This window comes from Lampetra planeri, chromosome 27 (assembly GCF_965212315.1).
Source record: "Lampetra planeri chromosome 27, kcLamPlan1.2.h2, whole genome shotgun sequence".
NCBI lineage: Eukaryota > Metazoa > Chordata > Hyperoartia > Petromyzontiformes > Petromyzontidae > Lampetra > Lampetra planeri.
The window spans coordinates 1,287,966-1,302,623 of record NC_136133.1 but is presented as its reverse complement, the minus strand read 5'-3'; the positions used below and the strand labels follow the sequence as shown (position 1 = coordinate 1,302,623).

Below are 14,658 nucleotides of genomic sequence, written 5' to 3'. Positions count from 1 at the left end.
CAGCTAAACCTACACCCACAGTGTAACTGGTAGTGGTCAAACCACAGCTAAGCCTACACCCACAGTGGAACTGGTAGTGATCAAACCACAGCTAAACCTACACCCACAGTGGAACTGGTAGTGATCAAACCACAGCTAAACCCACACCCACAGTGGAACTGGTAGTGATCAAACCACAGCTAAACCCACACCCACAGTGGAACTGGTAGTGATCAAACCACAGCTAAACTTACACCCACAGTGTAACTGGTAGTGATCAAACCACAGCTAAACCCACACCCACAGTGGAACTGGAAGTGGACAAATATCATGGGAATGCCGAGACATCGCCCGCAATTGACTAATTTGGGATAGCTCAACGAAGCGGCCTTTCATGCGGAAATTCATAGCAGCCAAATACTCTAAGCGCACGTTTATTAGAAATGTGGAGGGAAAAATCGGAGGGCCCGGAGAAAAATCCACGCGACCACGGGGAGAGAGAAAACACGCAAACTTCAAATACACAGCAGCAGGCGTCAGGGTCGGGATCGAACCCACGACCTCCTGCATACCAGGCGAGGTAGTTAACATCTAGCCACCGTGATGATGATGATGATGAGAGAGAGACACGCAAACTCCAAATACACAGCAGCAGGCGTCAGGGTCGGGATCGAACCCACGACCTCCTGCATACCAGGCGAGGTAGTTAACATCTCCTAGCTACCGTGATGATGATGATGATGAGAGAGAGACACGCAAACTCCAAATACACAGCAGCAGGCGTCAGGGTCGGGATCGAACCCACGACCTCCTGCATACCAGGCGAGGTAGTTAACATCTCCTAGCTACCGTGATGATGATGATGAGAGAGAGACACGCAAACTCCAAATACACAGCAGCAGGCGTCAGGGTCGGGATCGAACCCACGAACTCCTGCATACCAGGCGAGGTAGTTAACATCTCCTAGCTACCGTGATGATGATGATGATGAGAGAGAGACACGCAAACTCCAAATACACAGCAGCAGGCGTCAGGGTCGGGATCGAACCCACGACCTCCTGCATACCAGGCGAGGTAGTTAACATCTCCGAGCCACCGCGGGGCCCACACACACACATAGCAGCAGCAGAAATGTCTCTGAGTGCGAAACAATCTTGAGGTTCTGTGAGGCTTTCGCAAAACTAGAACGAGCACAAGTAACGAATAATACGTTAATAGATCGTACACTAATTATAATAAATACATAGTGCTCAAACTCAAGACTCGCGCGCTCGAAAACATCGTCACGTGACCGATCAGCTGCGCGTGAGTCACGCGCCCACGGACTCAACGATCGATCACCGCGGGTTCGGGGCGAGGAGTATTTGAATGTGTCACACTCGACAACACTGCCCACCGAAGCGCATTGCTCTATCTTCTTGGTTCTTTCGGTAAAGTCACGTAGAATGGAAATAATAAAATAATAAAAATAAAACATAATAAAATAATTCTCACGACGTTTCGGCCACAACGCAAGCAGCCGTCCTCAGGTGAAGAACAGGTCATTCAGACTGTCTTCTCGACAGACCTGTTTTATTTGTATTATTTCCATTCTACGTGACTTTACCGAAAGAACCAAGAAGATTAATACATGTAGTCACGAAAGCTTTAAATCGCATTGCTCTAATTTCGAGTTAAACAACTGCCAACGCTTCGCCTGACCTGTTCATTCATCCGGATCATCGAAGTTATCGTTATCCTCCTCGTTAGTTGAGTTATTATTCTTCATATTTTATTATTATTCGTATTATTGCGTTCTCGGAACAAAGTCCGCCGCGCCGATAAGGAAAAGTAGGAACGGTTTTCGTGATGTGTTTATTTAAAAGCGAGTCCACGGACTTTCGACTCCCGTTCACTGGGGCTGAGCGCTACGGCGTGGAGGTCACGCGTGTCTCTGCGTGTCTCTCTGTGTCCCCCGCGTGTCTCTGTGTGTCCCCCCGCGTGTCTCTGTGTGTCTCTGCGTGTCTCTGTGTGTCTCTGCGTGTCTCTGCGTGTCTCTCTGCGTGTCTCTGTGTGTCTCTGTGTGTCTCTCTGTGTCCCCCGCGTGTCTCTGTGTCCCCCCGCGTGTCTCTGTGTCTCTGCGTGTCTCTGCGTATCTCTGTGTGTCTCTGCGTGTCTCTGTGTGTCCCCCGCGTGTCTCTGTGTGTCCCCCGCGTGTCTCTGCGTGTCCCTTGCGTGGCTCCGTGTTGTGTTGTTAGTAGGGCATTAGCTTCACGTTGTGTGCATTGTGTGTTTTGACGCACCAAAGTAACACTGACGTTCCAGGTACTTTCACTTTTTCCCTGCACTGTTTCCATGCCACAGCCTGCGGCCACTCCTCCAGAAAGACGTGTGCACCCCTACGGGCTAAAAACCAATGCTCTGAAATCAATAGAGTGCACCGACTCCTCTACTTACGAACATGCGAACAAACCTGTCCCGTATGTCCAGTTGGTTGTTCGGACCGAGAGTCGTAAGTTCAACCGTCGCACAATAGATGGCGGTGGTGGCATCTACATCTGCAGAATGTGAGGAACCAGTGGCATCTACATCTGCAGAATATGAAGAACCAGTGACATCTACATCTGTTTGCCCCGATCGAATCGGCTGTGGGCCGCGTGGCGCTGAGCACTGAATTCCCCCGTGCCGGTGATGGGGTAGCAGCGCCCTCTGGCGGCCACGGGTGGCAACTGCGGGTGCAGACGGTAGCACAGAGATGGTAGTACACAGACGGTAGTACACAGAGTACACAAACGGCAGTACAGTACACAGAGTACACAGACGGTAGTACACAGAGTACACAGACGGTAGTATACAGACGGCGGGGATCCATCTGGGAGCTCCCAGACCCCGCTAGAGAGTTGTAGAGAGAGAGAGGGGTGGGGGGGGGATAAAAGGCGGTGAGAGTCGGGGCTCGGGGCTGTCCGAGGGACTCGGGGTCGTCTCGTGGTGGAAGGTCGTCGTCGTCTTCGCCGCTGCTGGATCGTCGTGTAGCGCCGTCGTTGCGAGACGGCGGCGGGCAGCGTTGTGTTACGAGCCCTTGAGTTGAGATTGTGTGGAGTGCGATAAATGAATAAAGAATGTGTCGCTACAGTTGTTGTTCTTAGGTTTTTTTCGGTAAAGTCACGTAGGTAAAAAAATATTTGTATTATATTATTTTATTTTTATTTTACTTTTATTAATTTAAATTTTTTACCTACGTGACTTTACCGAAAAAACCTAAGAATATGAATCCTTGCAGTCACGAAAGCTTCAAATCTAGAAGAAAAAAAAAGCTACAGTTGTTGTCTGCGGAGTCCTTCGTTACTCCAGAATGCGTGTGGGTTGACGGCTGTGAGTCATTCCCCACCATCGCCCTCGTTATCGATAATCGATAATCACGCGTCGACTCCAAACGCGCAAGGGGGCGTCCATAAATGACGTCACGCACGAGGTGGGTGGGTTTGAGAAATGTGACGTCACATCAAAATGCGCAACTTTAAATAGATATACACAACGCGTTCTGCTTAATTAAATAGACTTCTTAATAAATGTTTTTCCTACAACATCAGAGTGCAACGCCACATTAAATACGCACTACAATGACAATTGTTTAAAGCGATTTGAAGCATGTTTTACTTTTGGGGGGGGGGCAGAGCTTTGTGACGTCATATTTGAGGGGGGGGGGGTCTGACTTTTTGTGACGCCGTGTGACGAAGGGGGGGGGTGGTCAAAAATCGTCCAAAATCGCGTGACGTCATTTATGGACGGCCCCTTTGACGGCGACACGGAGTGGACTTATTTTCGCGAGCCAACGGAACGATGGCGGTGGCCGCGCGGGTGCACGGACACACTCGCGGGGCGGGAGGTGAAGCGGCCGCGCCCGGGGGGGGGGGGGTTGGGGGGGGACAATCACCGCGGCGGAGTCGCCCCCACCGCGCATTTATTTGGTGACGTCACGTCCGGTGACATCACGGGCAGTGACGCGCTTCGGTCGCCATGTTGCGTAGGGAGGAAAGCGTTTGGGAGTACTGTATAAGAATACATTTTATCCTTTGTGGCAAAATAAAACAGGACGTGTTTAAGATGTTCAAACACCAAACAGAAGACTTTTGCAAGGAATCATGTCTGCATTAACCACACTTGTGGTGAACATGCAAACAAAAACATACTCTGGTAATATATGCATTATATATGCAGGTTAAGCGTATACTGTACAATACTGTACCGTATACGTGTAGACAATAGTAACTAATTCTCTTTAGTGTTTTCGGTAAAGTCACGTAGGTATAAAATTAAAATAAATAAATGTAAATAAAAAACGTTATCAATTATACCTACGTGACTTTACCGAAAAAACTAAAGAGTATGGATCATTGCAGTCACGAAAACTTAAGATCTAGATTGAATGGTAACTAATATTAACACGAGAACATCTTAACACCTGTGTTGTTGCCAGAAAAAAAGGGGAAACCCTATTCTCATATTTTGGTAATGGCAAAGGAGGTCCCATGATGTAACCTTAACACGTTTGTCAAAAGCACTTTACATACATCGCACATATAATAAAACAATATGTTTAAGGCCGCACACCAGTGTTATTTTGAGAGGGAACGTGTTAAGTTTTGTTTGTGCTTGCACTCCTATCGTTGTTTTTGCATTGTTTGTCCTAACTTTCTGACCCCGTGTCCCTACTGCACATATCTAAAATAAAAGAGATCGATAACTAATCGGATTCCTCCAGGACACAAAAAGATTCTGACTCTAAAATACAGTGCAAAGTGTACTGTACAGTGGGCGGCTTACTGTACTCAGAGAATCGATTCACGTCGGCGTCCATTAATCGATTCGCCTAAGCCACACCCCCCCACCAACTCTCGCGAGATCTGTTTGGCCGCCTGTGCCTTGCAGTTACAATCCCCTGCGTGGCTCTCGCGAGAGTTTGCGGCCCCTGCTATCGAGCCCGGGAAACCCCGCGCGCCCCCCCCTTTCTCGCCAGGCCTCGCCGCCGCCGCTGCGTCGCTCCTCTCCCCGCGCCCTCGACCGACTCCTCGCCGCCAGTCTCGCACGCAGCAATGCCGCCCAAGGGACCCCCACAGTCCGTCCAGGTGTTCGGGCGCAAGGTGAGAGCCGTGGAGGAAGACGGGGCCGTTTCTTTGCGGCTGAGGCGAGGCGAGGCGCGCCGGGGCCTAGCGATCTCGGCCTCGTGTCTCCCCCGAGCGCCCGCCTTGCCTGGCCACACTCGCCGGAGTCGTCGCGACGCGCGCGGGTTAAAGAAAGCGCTCAGAGTTCAACAGACTAGCCTCGATCTCGCTCGAACAGACGAGCCTCCTATAGAGGCTGCGTGTTCACGCCGCCTCGAGAAGGCACGCTGACGAGGGCGATCCGTAAGAGAACGCGACGCGCTGTTGATTTTTTTTCTTCCCACACCGAGCGATGTCGGTCCCATCGTGTCGATGCCTGAGTCCTGACGGGGCCTGTGGGGGGTGTTGAGAGTGGTCCGTCGGGTTGAGAGTTGGCAATGGTGCTTGAGTAACGTGCGTGAGGGTGCCTGGTGTGGTGGGGAGATGGAAGAGACGGCGCAAGCCTTGCGCCAGGCCGCTTGGCAGGAGGCAACACGTGTTCCTGTGCGTGTGGAGTCTGCTGGCGGTGAAGTCGATGTTAGCGACTCCCAACCAACACCAATAGCGTGCCGATGCGCGTGTCTCCTTGTATAGTTGGACAATTGAAAGACGGGGGGGGGGCCACGCTGGTGCGCTTGTAGCCATGACACCCTCATTATGGACCGTAGTGCAAAGCGGCTGTCTTAGAATACCAAAACTACTCGGGCCTATCCTGAAGACCTCACGTCGTGGCTAGCAGATGTCGACAATTGGCACTTAGCTCGTGAACATCTGTGCTGCCATACGCAGGGATGGATTTGGTGACTTGGCAATTGTGTTCGGGCAGAAAATGGTCAGTCCCCCACCCCCCGCATGCTGGCTGGCTTAGGAGCTTATGATTCCGTTCCTTAAGATGCTCGCAGCATGTGGAGCAATACGTGGCACGACCCAAGAACACATCCGAGAAAATTGATCGCTGTGCATGTGTCTAATTTTCTTCACCGGATCGGGCAGACGGATCCATAAAGTTCCCAAGTGAGGTGCGGCCCCAGAAATGTAAACCTAAAATTGGGGACCCTACGTCGGCGAAAACAACGTGAAATCTATTGCCCGCTGCTGATTCTCACACTGTTGTGCAGTTGAAACCATGTGTGTGTGTGTCTGCTTAATGGTGAATTGTTGCTGAACACTGCGCGGACATTGTCGCGCAGAAATCCATGTGTGTTTGTGTGCGTAATGGTGAATTGTTGACTGAACACTGCGTTGGCATTGTCGTGCAGAAATCCGCAACGGCCGTGGCGCATTGCAAGCGCGGCAATGGCCTCATCAAGGTGAACGGGCGGCCACTGGAGATGGTGGAGCCAGCGACTCTGCAGTACAAGGTAAGGGGGGGAGGGAGACCTCTTTAAAAGCGTGGGGAAATAAAGTACGATGGCCAGTTGCTGGTGGTCCAGATTACTTGATAATCTGCTTAGTCCTGTGAAAGTTAGTATGTTGAACTTCTTTCGCATCGTACGTAGCTAACCATGCTAATCTGGAGATGCTAATTATTGTTTAGTAAGAGAATTGTCCTGATAGTGGATTGCCATTTTTTACGTGGCTGATACGTGCAGAATCTGATGGTAGCGTGCATTAACCTACCTGCTCTTCAATTGAAATGAGATTCAAAGAGAGCGTATTACTGTGTTGGCAAATGTGTTTGTCAGTGTATGAATGAGTGGATATTACTGTGTTGAGCTTGACTGTGCATCTGTTGATATCCAGGGCGTCCATTAAATAAATCATCCATTAATGAAAAATTATAAGCAGATGGCAATTTGAAATGTGATTTAATCTTGGGGGTTTGGGAAATGGAAGGATGTGCCAAAAAATCAGATAGGATGGTGATATTATACAGCACAAAACAAACATTTTTAAACCATCGCAATGTAGGCGATCATCTGGGTCTCTCATTGACGAATATCTGAGCTCAACGGCTAATGTCAGTGACAAATATCTGAACTGCTGCTGGGCCTTCCCTAGGTCGACTCAGCCATAAATGAGTACATGGTGCTGTGTGCAAACATTACCACTTGGGGGGGGGGGGGGAAAGGTAACCGACCGGGTGTGGTGTTGGCCACCCACCCCTCGTGTGCCGTGCCGGCCACCATCGGTGGGGAACCATGGTGGCGAGATGTTGACTACCTCGCCTGGTATACATGAGGTCGGGGCTTTTTTTCCAAGTCCTCCAGTTTTTCCCTCCACATTTATAAACGTGTGTTTAAGAGTTTTTGGCCGCTATAAATTTCCACGTGATATGCCACTGCGTTGAGAAGTTATTTGTGGCCAGGTCGTTCCTTCAAAAGAGCTACATAGCTCAGTGGGCTTGACCTGGTAAAATAAAAAAAATTGTATTGGTGCTCGCTAATAGCACTTGCCCCAAACAGACTGTTAAAGGCCACGGGGGGGGGGGGGGTGGTCTTTGTCTTTGTGTCTCACTTGTGTGCTCACCTTGCCGTGTCCCTGCATGTGCAGCTGCTGGAGCCGATCCTGCTGCTGGGCAAGGAGCGGTTCTCCGCCGTCGACATTCGTGTGAGGGTGAAGGGAGGTGGCCATGTGGCGCAGATTTACGGTGAGGTTTTTATTGATACACGTGGGAATCATTACTTTCGCTGCTTATCTACGTTTCCGCCACTCTCGCACTTGGAATTCAGATGTCCTAAGACATCAGTCACAGTAAACTTCATGATACCTAACCATTGTGTTTTTAACATACAGCTGATGAAATAATAGTAACGCGAAAGTTTTTTTCTCATAAGGCTTCTGTGCATTGCTATCTTACTGCTTGCATGCCGCTGCTGTTTTATATTCGTCAATATAACGAAAGCGTTTGTCGTGTGCTCCCACAGCCATTCGCCAATCCATCTCCAAGGCACTTGTCGCCTACTACCAGAAGTGTAAGTCCTACCTTGTTTTTATACTTGTTTACCCAGCAAAGCCTCACCGAGTCTCCGCTTGACTCTTTCAGGCAGGGTCCATGCAAAGTTTTTGCCATTGGGGGCGAAGTGACAGCTAGACATGTACCTATGGTGAACTTCTTTTTGCAACGTGCATATCCAACCCGTGCTAATCCAAGTTGACTAAATTGCGGGTTACATTTTAAATTTGGCCATCTTTTTTTAAACCATGACGCCGGCACACGACGGTCTACTCCTGCGAATGCCGTCGCGGGATCTTTAAAATGCCCGCCGTGACAAACGGCACGTGGAATATTTATACAATTAAAACGTTCGGCAGTGAGGGGGGGAGGGGGTCGGCCGCTGGATTCAAACCGTGAGCCTCTTGGGGCGAACGCGCTGCCGCTGGGCCACGTCACCGCCACCCCCCCCAACCTCTGCATAAAACGTGTTTCCAGTGAGGTGCAAGCAGCTGCCTTCCGTGGTCTATGCTGCTCGTGTTTTAACTTGAAGGTGCCACTCGTGTGTACATCTGTCTCTACCCTTGATCTCCTTTTGCACTCGATGTTCCTACAATCCTCATCTTTCCTACCCTCCTAGTATCCCCCCCCCCCCCCCCCCCCCGTGTCTGCATTAATCATTTGCTTTGTTTTTTCCACTCTGGTCTCTTTCCCCCCACCCAACCCCCTCTTATACTTACCCTCATCTCCACTACCCTCCTTGCCTCCCTTAGATGTGGACGAAGCCTCCAAGAAGGAAATCAAGGACATCCTGACACAGTATGACCGTACTCTGCTGGTTGCCGACCCTCGCCGCTGTGAGCCCAAGAAGTTTGGTGGCCCCGGCGCTCGTGCCCGCTACCAGAAGTCCTACCGATAAACCTTCTCGGCGTCGTGGCTCAGCTGCCAAATTCGTAATAAAAGCGGATGCGTTGACAGCTTCTCCCCTTGTTTGGAGGTGTGCATTATTTGCCGAGTGTGTGCATAGTGGTGGTTGCAGCCGGTTGTGCTTGAGTAGCTAAAAACTAATTTGAGGTTGTGTTTTCGCTTGCGGAGCATGGAGAGAAATGATGATTGGTCGATTAAATTAATCGGTTAAACTGCGGTAGACTATTTTTTTGATAATTATTTTAACTTGTAATGTGTTACACGGCTTTTGCTTGCACTCAGAGAGGGTAACTCGGAGGCTTGGCGAGGAACCACGCAGTGGGCCTGTGCCGACAATTGCTCAAGCTCTGCGTTCCTCGGTTATTAAGATGTTTGCCAATTAATCTGTCCCTGTGGGATGAAACTGGAGCACTGCAGAACACGAGCGCAAGGGGGCAACACTGTCCCATAAAGACAGAACGTAGAGGTTATTTTGTTTTGCTGTACTGCGTTCTGGCAAGCCAGCTTGATGGGCAGCTCAATGCCTATGGGTAGAATTTCGTGACATTTGTGCGTTCCAACAACCCTCACCTCCACAGTGTTTGAATGTAGCCACCACCGCCCAGTCTTGATGGATAATTTAGGCCTCTTTTTTTAAAGATCGTGGTCGATCTTGTCTCCCGATAATGGGACGTGTCCCAGAGTTAAGTACGGAATGATGCTGATATCACCAAGCCCTACCCACCTTCCATCCAGTTTCTGGCAGGGGAACAGGGATGGGACTTGTTTAAAGCTATTATAGTAAGTCTAATTTAATTGACATTTTTGAGAGATTATTTGATTCGATCCCCCTGTTCTGCACGGGATTGCAAGCGAGTGAAGCTGCTCAATCGATAACTACCAAACCATTGCTTAAAAACAAGTGTTTTAGATTTTTTTGGTAGCTACATAATGTGAGGCTTAGCCAATGGGTCTAGGACGCTAGCTTAATCACTCATCTCCTACGGCGATATAAGTGATTAACGTGTGCCTGATGTTGATATGGAATTAAGTTCGTTGGAACAACGTATGTTGCAGGGAGAAGATTAAAAATAGATGGAGAGTGGGCGCTTTGAGGGATTGCGTGTAAATGCTAGTGCATTCATGTGCTGATAGAATGAAGAGTTTATGCAAACCTCTCCAAGCTGAACTAATTGGCAGAAGATCATTTCTGTTTACGGGGGTGGGGTGTATGGTCCACTAAAAATAAAAAACTCCATATTTCTCGATTGGGATGATACGTGGCAGCATTGCTCCAACTAAACACTTGGCAGGGCCATCCTAAAAATATATTTTTTTATACCAGGAAAGGCCCACGCAGATAGTTCGTTTTCAGAAGTGGCCTGACCACACGGTAGTTCAACGAAGTGGCTTATGTGGAAATGTATAGCATCGAAATATTCTAAAACGCACGTTACTAAAAGTGGAAAAACCGGAGGACCCGGAGAAAAAATGCACGTGACCACGGAGAGAACGTGCAGACCAGGTTGGGGGTTGACATTGCGGCACCACAAAAGTATTGGGGACTCAGGATTTCGCGAGTAAACGTGTAACAATAAGCTGAGTAATGCCCAAAAACTGGCTAAAATTCCTCTACAAATTGCATTTATAAACGGTAGGCATTTATAAACAATATGAAACAAAACACTCATAGGCTGTCCCCATGACCCTCAACTCCACACTACACAAGCACTTTGACACTGCCTAACGAACAAGATCAGCTGACACGACTCAACAAATCCTTTCAAAGTGAATATTTAGTAATCACTCCGCAGTGTTCGTTGCTAATTCGTCGTTTGCTGCACCAACTTCTATCACCATTGCTGGTGTGTCCTAGAGCGTGGAGCCTGTGACCTGCTACGTGTCCCCAGTGCAGCCTCGCGTCGTGACATCGTCTCCCATCGCAGCCGCGGGCGCATTTTCCCCCGCCCTGAATGGGTCCCAAACAGCGTGGCAACGATGCTCGAAGCTGCTCGCGATGAGCGAAGGGAAATCTCTCACTCGGAGGACGCCTTCACAGCTGCCCCGAGGCACAAATCAGACTGTGGCGTTACAGCGGTTTCTCATACGAACAACTTAAAATGGTATCTTCAATAGACAATTCACGTGGAAATAATCATTAAAACAAATTTAAACAACAAAACTATAGAAAAGTATTTTTTAATGAGAAAATTGATATCTCATCTCGGTGCCCCAACGCCCCTAGTGGACGAGCCGCGCCTTGTTGAAGCAAAAAAAGCGAAATAACGCTCGGAATTTAATTTTTTTAAAAAGGTTCTGCGCATTGACAACAAAAACAATATCCAGGGAATTAGTGGAAATTTATCGACGGTCAATTTACCAATGGTTAAGTAAACAGCTGTCAACCCATTATTAGTGACCTAATTACAGACCAATGCATACCTCATTGTATGCTTTGGTTCTTTAGGTAAAGTAACGTAGATATAAAAATAAAGTGAACAAAAATACAATATTCACTTTATTATTATTTTTCTATCTACGTGACTTTATCGCAAGAACCAAAGAATATGAACTCCTGCAGTCACGAAAGTTTAAAGTAAAAATGCAGACCTTATTGGTCACCCCGTTTCCCTTATAAATCTCAACGTGAATCCTACAAAGTCCATCACGAGGGAGAAACACAAACAAATAGACAAAACTATTTTTGAACTCAATCTCCCTGTACAAGAAGCACGGGGTAACCGTATGTGGTTGACAGGCGTGCGTACACGAGGCGTGGTAAACGCCGCGATTTCCTCATGCGGAATTTGGCGATGCTGCAGATTTCTTCGGCCGTTCCGACTTGACTTGGCGCTTCCGCGGATTTCACCCACAGCGGACATTTAGCGCCTCTGCCGCGGATTTTCCTAGGGCGGATTTAAGGAGCGCTGCCGCAGTTTACCTTGATGCAGTATTTGCTGCTGCCGCGGATTTTCACAGCGGCCATTTGGCACTGCCGCGGATTTTTTTTGTGTGTGTTTTACATCGTGCCCCTTTTAACCGCTGTCGCGAATTTCACAGGGGACATTTGGTGCTTTCGCGGATTTTCCACGTCAATTCCACAAGGGCTGCCGCAGATTTCCACATCAAATCCATGAGGGCTGCCGCGCATTTATACATCAAATCCACAACGCTGCAACGGATTTCAACATAAAATCCACGAGGGCTGCCGTGGATTTCCACATGAAATCCATGAGGGCTGCCGCGGATTTCCACAAATCCGCGACGGCTGCCGCGGATTTCCACATCAAATCCGCGAGAACTGCCGCGGATTTCCACGTCAAATCCGCGAGGGCTGCCGCGGATTTCCACGTCAAATCCGCGATGGCTTCCGCGGATTTCCACGTCAAATCCGCGAGTGCTGCCGCGGATTTCTTTCACCCCCGCACCTCCGCGGCGCCGAGTGTCATGGCCGCCATCTTCGCTCGCTGCGCGCTGCGGTGAAGGCGGCTCCTGCTGGGCAGCGGCGGAGGAGAAGCTGAAAACAAATTAAACGGCGACGACATCTGACGACGTAAATTTAGAGCGGGGAGGAGGAGGTGGTGGGGGCGGAGTCGCTGAAGCGGAGGGTCAAAAAGGGGGGTCGGTCGCCACGACGGAGGCGGCGTCGTTTCTGAGGAGGAGAGGAAGAGGAGGAGAAGCGCGCCAACTCGCGAAATGCCGGCCGTGTCCAAGGGCGATGGCATGCGCGGCCTCGCCGTCTTCATCTCGGACATCCGCAACTGTGAGCGGAGCTCCCCCCCCCCCTTCTTCTTCAACCACCTCGCATCCACACGAACCACCGCCTTCACGGTCGCGCCATTTCGTTACCGCCGCTGCTGCTGAGCTCGTGAGGACGGCTCTGTCGATGTCTCTGTTGGAATGACGTGGGGGGCTCCCTTCCCCGCCTGAGGTGCTGGTGGTGGTTGTTGTTGTTGTGTTCTCGTCGGCCCGACTGCTCCGCAGACTCCATGCGGCTTGCGATGGTTGCACGCCGTCACTGCGGTTCGTGCCCTCGACGATGTCGCTGTTGCCTCGTCAATGCTCTCTGCCAGGGCTCTCTGGCATGACACCTTCTCTCTCTCGATTAATAATGATGATGAAGGCGAGTGTCGTTCGCCTGATGCGTGAGGCGCATCGTCGGCCGTGTCTCGAGTGTCGGGAACTGTGAATGTTCCCCTCGGAGTCGATAACGCGACGTGGCCGCCGGGCCCCGCTCCGTTCGTCGCCCCCAGAGCCCGTGGAGTTCGCAGCTCACGGTGTTTTTAGGGGCACAGACCACGACCACCACAACGACGACTACGGCCACCACCTTCTCGCGTGCACGATTTGTTGTTTGTACGCCGTCAGAATCGACTTTGCCGCATTGCCACATTCACAGCTCAAAGCCAAAGGCCCCCCCCCCTTCCACCACCACCCGGGGTGTGTGTGTCGCCTTTAACCGACTTGTCGCCTTTAACAGACTTGTGGGGGGCAAGTGCTGTTAGCGAGTAAGCGGCACAAACCTCGTGAAGGGGGGAGCGGCACTGTGGCACACACCAGGGTTGGGTGGGTGGCCCAGCACAACCACGCCCGGCCGCCTTTATCTCCCCTAGTGGCGATGTTTATACACTGCACCGGGGATACTCATTTGAGGCTGAGTCGACCTAGGGGGGTCAGCCCAGGATCGGGTTTAAGAACACATTTCTGCGGAGGGAGCTGGTAGGAATGTTGGGTTGCTCGGTCAATGGCCAGGGTCAACGGCGGCGTGGTGTATTCCGCTAATATGCACAACTGTGGGGGCGGGCACAAGCCGGCGTGAGTAGGTTAAACGTTGAGTTTTATAAGGGTACCATGGGGTGACCAGCCCCTCACCACCCCTCCCAGCCCCTCCCCACCCAGCCCCTCCCCTCCCAGCCCCTACCCACCCAGCCCCTCCCTGCAGGACGGACGGACACAATAATCCTCTGTGGGCTGGTGTAACCTACCAGTATATACTGCTGCTGGTGTTGGCCCGCGAGCGGGAGCTGGAATCGAACCGAGGTCGCCGGCTTCGTAGCGCAGCGCGCGATAAAAACCAACCCCGGCATGCCACGACCGCTCCTCGCGAGCCCATCGTCTCCTCGCTGAGATAAACGGCACGGCAAGGATCGAATAATAACAATAAGTCACCGTTCGATTACAATTTGCATTGCACCGCTGGTGCAGCAACGTTGCGGACGGGGAGAGCGAGCGAGACACGTTGTTGCACATGCTATTATAATTATTGATTGTGCCGAATTGAATGGCGTGTGACCGTGGTCATAATCATCCCCTCGGTACTAATAATTACCGAAAGAACCGGAGAGTATAATAATGATCCCCTCAAATCTCCTAATAACATCTATTTTCTGCTCCCGTGCAGTAAACGCAGCAGTGGAGCTTGCTTGTCATGCCGCGCCTGGACCAGTTACTTGATTGAGCGACGACCTGTAATCTCACTGGCACGGCGTACTAATAACCTGCACGTTTTTATTCTTGGTTCTTTCGGTAAAGTCACGTAGGAGGGAAACAATAAAATAATAAAGATATAAAACAATACAATTCTCACGACGTTTCGATTGCAACACAAGCAATCATCATCAGGTGTGAAAACCACAGCAAGAAAATGTACTTGCTGTGGTTTTCAAACCTGATGATGATTGCTTGTGTTGCAATCGAAACGTGATAATTTTATTGTTTGTTTCCCTTCTACGTGACTTTACCAAAATAACCAAGAATATGAATCCCTGCAGTCACAAA

At 50.1% G+C, this 14,658-nt stretch overlaps 2 protein-coding genes across 3 annotated transcripts in view; both read left to right on the top strand.

The window, feature by feature from the left end:
- Positions 1-4,862: 4,862 nt before the first annotated feature.
- On the top strand, positions 4,863-8,956 carry RPS16 (ribosomal protein S16). Its single transcript, XM_078607139.1, has 5 exons — positions 4,863-5,099; positions 6,359-6,460; positions 7,593-7,689; positions 7,967-8,014; positions 8,748-8,956. The coding sequence occupies exons 1-5, from the start codon at positions 5,052-5,054 to the stop codon at positions 8,891-8,893; spliced, it is 441 nt and encodes a 146-aa protein (XP_078463265.1). The 5' UTR covers positions 4,863-5,051; the 3' UTR covers positions 8,894-8,956.
- A 3,339-nt stretch (positions 8,957-12,295) lies between these two features.
- Positions 12,296-14,658, top strand: part of LOC144727974 (AP-2 complex subunit alpha-2-like) — a 48,660-nt gene continuing 46,297 nt past the window's right edge. Inside the window, exon 1 of one of the 2 annotated variants that reach the window (XM_078607136.1) lies at positions 12,296-12,643. In XM_078607136.1, coding sequence (XP_078463262.1) covers positions 12,577-12,643 — 67 coding nt within the window. In that variant the 5' untranslated portion in view covers positions 12,296-12,576. The remainder of the gene's footprint in view (positions 12,644-14,658) is intronic. The other variant, XM_078607134.1, reaches the window with a different exon arrangement.

What these genes read in the sequence shown, in the direction of transcription:
- RPS16 (XM_078607139.1), top strand. Translation starts at nt 5,052, where the DNA reads ATGCCGCCCAAGGGACCCCCACAGTCCGTCCAGGTGTTCGGGCGCAAG. An exon ending in TCCAGGTGTTCGGGCGCAAG is followed by an intron (nt 5,100 to 6,358) that starts GTGAGAGCCGTG and finishes ATTGTCGTGCAG; the next exon opens with AAATCCGCAACGGCCGTGGC. An exon ending in CAGCGACTCTGCAGTACAAG is followed by an intron (nt 6,461 to 7,592) that starts GTAAGGGGGGGA and finishes CTGCATGTGCAG; the next exon opens with CTGCTGGAGCCGATCCTGCT.